This window comes from Aptenodytes forsteri, unplaced genomic scaffold (genome assembly GCF_000699145.1).
Source record: "Aptenodytes forsteri isolate BGI_AS27 unplaced genomic scaffold, ASM69914v1 Scaffold79, whole genome shotgun sequence".
Classification (NCBI taxonomy): Eukaryota; Metazoa; Chordata; class Aves; order Sphenisciformes; family Spheniscidae; genus Aptenodytes; species Aptenodytes forsteri.
This window is the reverse complement of record NW_008794776.1, coordinates 5,338,156-5,346,683: the sequence shown is the minus strand read 5'-3', so window position 1 is coordinate 5,346,683 and position 8,528 is coordinate 5,338,156. Positions and strand designations below refer to the sequence as shown.

The window sequence follows — 8,528 nt, the reverse complement described above, 5'->3', positions numbered from 1 at the left end:
CCCCCCCCCCCCCCCCCCCCCCCCCCCACCAGGGACGCGCGCTGGTCAGCACGGATCCTTTACTCGGCCCTTCAGGAGGGAGTACAGGGGGTTTCACCCGGTTACCCATCTAAAGGCTCAATACGGACACGCCGGCACTGGGAAGGATGCACAAGTCAATACCGACACCGCTATTCCAAAGCGCAGGGCGCCAGAGCTTTGCACGCCCTTCACTGGCACCAGGCAGGGGAGCTGGGTCTTGCCTCTCCCCGCACGTGCCATTAGATTGCTACAGCACGTTGTTGTATCTGAACTATTAAAAGGCATGTGATTAATTATAAATATAAAAAGCAATTACAGGGGGATTACTTAGAACGATTTATAACCCAACACCTGAAGCTAAGATCAAAGAAACTCCCTGCACAAAAGTCTTCAACACCCAAGTGTTAGCCTTCATTTGCACCACACCAAAAAGCTTACCTGGAACTCTGGCAAAAGATACATATAGGGAGGAAAATATCAAGCACAGAGCAACGTGAGATCATCATCACTCAGGATGTAAGAGGAGAGCATGTAGTCTAAGAACTGGACCTTTTACTAAGGTAGACCTTGTTGGTTTTACTTCTCAGGTTTACCCAAGACAGACTTTCCCTCTTTACAACAAATACAAAAAACTCCTTCAGAATTCCCAAAACTTAATTTTCAACTGGAAATTAAGACAATCTGACAGCTCCGGTTTTAAATGTGAAACCAAAACCAGTAAAAGTGTTCCTGCACTGCAAAACAATCTCTCCTCTCAACTGCAGTAACTAAGATCCAATATGCTGCAATTGTTTTATTTTCCTCCTAACTGACTAAAGGTACCACAACTTAGGGTTTTCTTCCCTTTTTGCGCAGGGACTGGCCTTCTCCTGAAAAGGCAATAAACCGGCTTCCAGATTCATCCTGGAGAAAGGAAAGAAGGGAAAAAAGGTTGTTACTTCTTTGCTCACTGCTTGCACGTGACGAAAGCTGAACGATCGTTAGAAAGAACATTCCACCAGAGCAGCAACTGACTGTAGACATTTCACAGCCTTAATCTACATAACTACTTTCTTTCTGAAAACAAAATACGAGCATTTCAGTGACCTTTCAGCCAACTGAAACAAGTATGCACTGGCTTATGAAACTTATGTCAGGCCAATCTTTTTACATCAGCAAGCAAGGACATCAGAGATTGCTTTCACCTAACTCAAACCACTTTTTAACTACTCCACTTTGTAACAGAAGTGCACTGTGAAAAATTAAGTATGGAGAGAGGAACCACAGACTCAGACAGTAGTTCTAATGTTCTAATTCTGTGCAAAATTGGGAAGGATCCAACTTTATTTACCTCTTCAACTTTCTTAACTAGTGGACGTGAGTTTCTAATGAATGTGATTCTACCAATCTTGAAGTCATAGTTGGGTATTCCTCTGGAAAAGAAGCATAAAAATATTATGAAAGAAGTTTTATACCTACCATCCAATTGAACACAGTGAAACCTATTCTACGTCTGTCAGTGTTGTACCAACACTGGCTGCGAATTTTCATTACCAAATAATTCTAGAGTTAAACCACTGAATTATTTTCTGAAGGTAAGCATGCATTGCATGAAGTAAATAATCAGATACTGGAGCTGCTGTAGAAGCTTGGCTGTGGGCACGTTTCCACATAGCCTGTGGTTTCCACAAGGCCGTGGAAACATTTTTCCACACGGGTTCAAGTTTTATTGTGACAGGCGTAAATGACAACACCACAGCAACCACATCCCTGCACACTTCCACTGTTTGGATTTTACATTTCCTTTTCTAAGAAAAAAAAAAAAGCAAAACCCCAAGTACAAATCCACACATGGCTTGGCTTTGGTTATCCACCGAACTCAAAAAAAGATTTCACTCTACACCAAGTTTAACTTTAGAAAATTGGCAGGGTTCTGTGCATCGCTCAGTCCAGCCCACCAGCCCAGTCTAGACCTGCTGCCTCTCCCTACTTGTCTTCTATAGAACCAGAGTTGATTGAGTTTTGGCAACATTAGCTTAGGATCTGCATCTTAAGTAGTAAGGGACCTCACAGTCAGTCTAGAAGATTAGGCTATTTATTTTCTAAATGCAAACTTGACATAGCCTGTGGTTTCCACAAGGCCGTGGAAACATTTTTCCACACGGGTTCAAGTTTTATTGTGACAGGCGTAAATGACAACACCACAGCAACCACATCCCTGCACACTTCCACTGTTTGGATTTTCTACATTTCCTTCTAAGAAAAAAAAAAAAGCAAAACCCCAAGTACAAATCCACACATGGCTTGGCTTTGGTTATCCACCGAACTCAAAAAAAGATTTCACTCTACACCAAGTTTAACTTTAGAAAATTGGCAGGGTTCTGTGCATCGCTCAGTCCAGCCCACCAGCCCAGTCTAGACCTGCTGCCTCTCCCTACTTGTCTTCTATAGAACCAGAGTTGATTGAGTTTTGGCAACATTAGCTTAGGATCTGCATCTTAAGTAGTAAGGGACCTCACAGTCAGTCTAGAAGATTAGGCTATTTATTTTCTAAATGCAAACTTATGACAAAATTAGCTTGTTTATATTGCAGGAGCAGAAAAACAAACAAACAACTCCGCTCAAACACTGATCCTTCACGCTGACAAAACCGAATGAAACAGACATACCTTCGAATGTCTCCTGGTTTAATTGGCGATGGACTAGGCTCAACACCTTTCTTCTTGCCATCCAATCTGTTCCCAGAACCAGAGAATGCCTATGTATACATAACGAGTTTTAATTGAACCTTATCTTGTATTTGAAAGCACACTGCACAGGGATACTAAATTCTGTAAAATCTTACTATCATTTTTATTTAATTATTTGATTCAGCATGTTTCTTTCTGGTACATATAAGCTGATGAACCCTGGGTGTAGGAGTATGTTTCTGTCTCCCATTTATAGACTGCCCTTTTAAGGACAGCAAGTCACACCTGTTATGGGCCGTAAGCACCACAAAACATTCACAGATACTTGCCAGTTAAATGATGAGCACATCTAAGAACAGGTGCTAGTATTCTGCAGTTTTTTGGAACAACTTTCCCTCACCATTTTACAACATTCAGAAACCAGCAGAAACAGGGGACTTACACGAAATCCTATGTCGCTCACATATCCACTATGGTCTGCTTCAACATCCTGTGAGGGGAAAAAACAAGTTAGTTCATTGTGTTCATGTTGCCATATGCAGAACACATGAAAACAGTTCCACATATTTCTGACCAAAACTTCAAAACAATCCCTTTCCAAAATCTTCCAAAATCAACAGTTAGTAGACAAACATCTCCTAAGTAACACAAGCAAAAGCATCTGGTAAGTGAAGTTTAGTCTTAAGAAATTGCTTCAGGAAAAAAATTTATGTTGGCGCTCACTGTTCCATCACAAGCAAGGCTGACTTCTAGGGAATACAGTTTTGAAGAACAGAAGCTTAACCTACTGTGGTCTCTTCATGCTGTGCACTTCTTTCTGGTTCCTTGTACCCCAAAGGAGCGTCAAAATCCACCTATTTACACAAGCAGCATGAAAACAAGGATGACTGATATTTTTCTTTTACTCATAAGCTTTATACTGCTATTCCTCCAAACTCCACAAACTATCACTCCATTTTGATCTAGAAAGAACTGAAGTTTGCTTGTTAAACATTTTAACTCAAAACTAAAAAGACTAAGCCTCCCAGGAATGACTCTTAGCACGTAACTGAAACAGTGCAGTAAAACAGCACCCCACAGTATCACTGGAGTTTGAATCAAGGCAGGGCTGTTAAATAATCTAGGCACTACAGTCACCTGATGGTACATGAAGTGCAGACCACAGATGTGGTTACAAAGGTACCTGGGGTACTCTCAAATGAGTCACCTTCCCCACCCCATCTGATTTCACCTTTCCTGCAGCATCAGAGGTGCTTGGTGTACAGTGCTATCACTGAACAAGATGCCCTCTCCTTTTGGGAGGACACAGTAAAAGCAGACTTTCCACATCAGCTTTAACTTACGTTCATATCGCATTCTATGATGGACACAGCCTTATCTGGTTTGGTCTCCATTACCCGAAGCTCATAGATCTGAAACAGGAATGAATATTTTAAGATTGCACATGAAAGAGCTCAACTTACACATAAGAAAAGCATATCAAAACCTCTCCCTTCAGATAGCTTCAAGAAAATTGAAATAAGTGTTCTTTAGGTTGAGGACTGGGTACTGTAGGGTCTCTAAAGAACTTGAGAGCAAAGATTTTTAACTTAGAAGATTGCTATATACTGGAGCTAGAGAAACCTACGTTTTACTGTGCCCTGCTGCACTCTTACTGCACCTTATCTGCATTTTTGAAAACAAATTATGAATTTAGGATAAATTCTGTCCCTTGACTTGTAAAAACAGCACAAAAATTTATTTTCTTGTGAGTCAAGAAACACTCTAAACAGCAGCTCAGGAGAAGACTTAACTGAGCCCTTTTCTCCTCCAACAGAAAACCAATTCTGATATCTACCATCTGGGATTACTTGTCAACAACACTGCACAGCTCTATGTTGATTGTTTCAGCACCAACATCCAACAACTGAGCTTAGTCTGCAACCCCAAGTGATCAAATGTGCACATGCTGCCAAAAATACTCATCTATAAAATCTATTCACAAGATGTAGCCAAAATACTCATGTGGTCATAAGCTCCTGAAATACAGCGTACTTTTTTACATGGGACAGAATTTATTTCCTCAAATTGATGGTATCCAAACAAAACTTGTGTGGACTGGTGTTGTATACTGTACCTTTTCATTGTAGTTGATGGCAATAACATCCCCAGTAGTTAGACAAGCAAAGTTTCTCAATGCATTTTCTAATCTTTGGAGTATGTTAAGATGAAACATTTGTTTTCAATGCAACAAAGCTTTAAAGTTACTATGTTATAAAACTCTGATCCTTGGTCTCTCAAACGTGGTTTCAAAGTCATCAGTACTGTAGATAGCCTTTTAGTAAACATTAGCGTGTACAAGTTCTTCTAAGGGACACTCAAACTCATTGGACTTTAAGCCAAGATTCATGCTGCTTCACTCCAGGCTACACTTTGTGCCAGCAGCTGGCAACGTCTCTGTACATAACCTCTCCATCCTTTTTGTTTTCAGAAGGAGCAATAGTAGTTACCTACTACTGGAAGAGTATGAGCCACACCTGAAAAGCTAGCCCTGCTTCATCATTCCAATTTGGGAAAAAACTTTTGTCCCCTGCTCCATTATTGAATAGGAAGGATACACAGCTTTGGGATTGGTGATGTCAAGAAAATCTGGACTCTGTGGCTGAAATTTTGAGTAAGTAGCAACTTGAAGATTAACACTCTCCACTTGCACCAGGCCTCCCTCTTCCAGCAGCAAGTTCTGCATCATCTGTAAGAATGAAAACAAAGATACAAACCACTATCAACATGACTGATGTTTTTAGTTCTCTTTCCTTGCATATACCTATTTTTGCTGGGGCCACCATCTTCCTTGAGATGCACCAGTTTACCACGGTTTAATTTCAGGCAGAACAGTCAGGTGCATCTTAAAAAGCAGTCTGCTTTGCTTACTTAGTTAAACTCTCATGGAGGGAAACCTGAGCTGTGACTGAAAGCTGTTGTAGGAACATGTCCTGGTTTTGGCAGGGATAGAGTTAATTTCCTTTCTAGTAGCTGGTACAATGCTGTGTTTTGGATTTAGGATGAGAACAGAGTTGATAACGCACCGATGTTTTAGTTGTTGCTAGGTAATGCTTACACTAGCCAAGGACTTTTTAGTTTCCCATGCTCTACCGACTGAGAAGGCTGGAGGTGCACAAGAAGCTGGGAGGGGGCACAGCCAAACTGGCCAAAGGGACATTCCATACCATGTGACGTCATGCTCAGTACACAAACTGGGGAAAGCTGGCCGGGGGGGGGCCACTGCTCGGGGACTGGCTGGGCATCGGTCGGTGGGTGGTGGGCAATTGTACTGTGCATCACTTGCTTTGTGTATTATTATCATATTATTATTATCATTTTATTTCAATTATTAAACTGTTTTTTATCTCAACCCACAAGTTTTTTCTCACTTGTGCTCTTCCAATTCTCTCCCCCATCCCACCGGGTGGGGGGGGAGTGAGCGAGCAGCTGCGTGGTGCTCAGTTGCCGACTGAGATTAAACCACAACAGAACATGACTAGCAAAGACACGCACTTTCAGGAAACATTCCGCCTCTTTAGTATTAAACTGGCAACTCACTAATCCTACTCTTCAGGTTTTGACAGTTCAACATGAGACAACTCACCCAGTGTGGAAGGTAACATATGCCCTCATCAGCCACAAATTCAAGCACTCCACAGTGTGTCATTCGGTCTGAATTTTTATTGGTCAGCTTAAACAGCATCGGGTAAGTAATATTAAGTCGGCCTGGTGAGAAAGGAGAAAATAAATTTTATTTGTTAAAAGCCACTAACACATTTCTGAAGCTTTCAGAGATTGAACATTAGCAAGAAAATGGGCCAGACTATAGGAGGGATTCCCCTCACACCATTATTCCAATTGCTCAGAACTACAAATCCAGGAGAGAATGCAGATACACGAATACTGTATTGCCATCGCACTTAGAACTTTAAATGCCTCTCCAACATTTCCCCAAGCTCAGAGATGAGCAGGCAGCAGGTATTAGCAGAGGAATCTATTACTGTTATGTCCTTGTGCTATTATCAGTTAGCTCCTACCTAATGAACTTTAACAGGCCCTGCCTATTTTAAAATTAAATCCTGACTAAACTAATTTCTCAAAGAAATTCTATTAAAGCTAAAGCTCGGGGGGGGGAACCCTTAGTTAAAAAGGCAAATAAAGACCATTTATACTATTGATTCAGTTATCTTCTTCCCCATTTCAAAGTTAATTATCACTTACTTTGTCTTTAAAATAAATTTTGCTTCAGACAACAGCATCCAGAACAAGCAGGTTGAGATTAAGAATTTACTAGATTAACTGTAACCATTATACTGAGTATGCTATTAATAGTTAATAAATATTGATTCATGCCTCAGGTAGCCCAACACTTACATGTCTGTACTTGAAGACAGACAAGCCTTATTAATTCTGACAGACAAAATACTTCCAAAATACATTTTTTGAACTAATTAGTCTCATATTCTCTATTTAAGTCAGATTTTAATAGCTAACTAAAATCCTGTGGTATTTGCTTATGCATTTACTCATATTTCTAATGTTGTTACTCCAGAATAAAATATTCACTTACTGAGTTGATCCAAAGCCGACGGTGGCATAATTACTGCAGAAATGAATAAGAATGTAAGATTAGGAAAAGTATGACTGTACAAAGAGTACATAACATACAATTTTATCATTCCTTTCTCTAAAATCTCCTCTAAAAAAAGGAGATTCTAAAATCTCCTGCAAATTCACTTTTGAGCCAGAGATTTCAGTAGAATCAGTCATGACAAATATACCTGCTAGCATGGAGATTTCAGAATTTAATCAGAAAAAGAGAGCAGACAAGGTTTTACAATACCTAGTACTAAAGAAAATGTTTCCTAAAGGTAATTTTATTTGTTTGGGCTTATAGGTGCTCTTAAATCGATGCCAAATCAAAACAATATAGCATTAGCCTGACAGCCTGCAAAGTAAGTTGGCCGATCTATTCTCTTTGTTCAAGCTAAGCGAGGTACAACAAGGAGGGAAAAAGAGTCCTTAATCATAAATTTCCATGGCTCATAATGGGCCTAAGATTTTAACAAGAAAAACTTTAGAAAAGAAGAATGTCTTCTCATAATGCTCATAAACCAGGACTCAGTCGGTAAGTTTTTTAATTACACACTAATGCAATGAAACCCTCCCCTTCCTTCTTAAAGCCCCACCCAGGGTGCTCTCCCAGCTCCAGCCACAAAGCCAACAGTACGTCTCCATGCTGTTCAACAATGTTTCTGCAGCCTTGGCCAAAAGCTGTATTACTTGATATTATTCACAAACACTCTTCCAACAGGTTATTAGTCAAAATAAAACATGCACATACTCTTCCCGCCTTTCTCCACATCTGACCTGTCATTAGGTCCGGCAAGCATGGATACCGAGAAACAGCGGTATTGGGTTGAGAAGCGGTTCTGGAAAACCCGAGGGATGGGGTGATCAAACATATTGAAAGAGAACTAGGGGAAAAAAACACAAAGAGAAGAGTGTATTAATAGGTATCCACAGCATACTGAAGTGTTACAGCACTCACTGAAGTCTCCTGAAGCTTAGCTAAAAGTACACTTAGGAGCCGTACAGTTGATTTCCCTGTCAACTGAGGCGCCCCTCTTTTTTTCATACAGCTTACGCGCTGCCTGGGGAAAGATCTGTGCGTCAAGCGCTGCGTGGGGAGACAGAAAATGGAAGCAGCGCACTTCCAGGTTACGCTCAAAACAAGGCTTGGCTGACCAACCGACCCCCGAGCACGGGCGGCGCTTCGCGGAGAAGACGCCGACACCCGCCGGCCGCTGACGGCCG

General features: G+C 41.0%; 1 protein-coding gene across 2 annotated transcripts in view; it reads right to left on the bottom strand.

Annotated features, from left to right (window-relative positions):
- Positions 1–43: 43 nt before the first annotated feature.
- UFD1L (ubiquitin fusion degradation 1 like (yeast)) overlaps positions 44–8,528 on the bottom strand; it is a 17,927-nt gene continuing 9,442 nt past the window's right edge. Inside the window, exons 2-12 of one of the 2 annotated variants that reach the window (XM_009274361.2) lie at positions 8,056–8,188; positions 7,282–7,314; positions 6,316–6,437; positions 5,288–5,418; positions 4,807–4,879; positions 4,034–4,102; positions 3,479–3,544; positions 3,133–3,180; positions 2,670–2,758; positions 1,352–1,433; positions 44–924 (exon numbers count right to left, since the gene is read on the bottom strand). In XM_009274361.2, coding sequence (XP_009272636.1) covers positions 850–924; positions 1,352–1,433; positions 2,670–2,758; positions 3,133–3,180; positions 3,479–3,544; positions 4,034–4,102; positions 4,807–4,879; positions 5,288–5,418; positions 6,316–6,437; positions 7,282–7,314; positions 8,056–8,188 — 921 coding nt within the window. In that variant the 3' untranslated portion in view covers positions 44–849. Of the gene's footprint in view, positions 925–1,351; positions 1,434–2,669; positions 2,759–3,132; positions 3,181–3,478; positions 3,545–4,033; positions 4,103–4,806; positions 4,880–5,287; positions 5,419–6,315; positions 6,438–7,281; positions 7,315–8,055; positions 8,189–8,528 lie in introns of those variants that run through there. The other variant, XM_009274362.2, reaches the window with a different exon arrangement.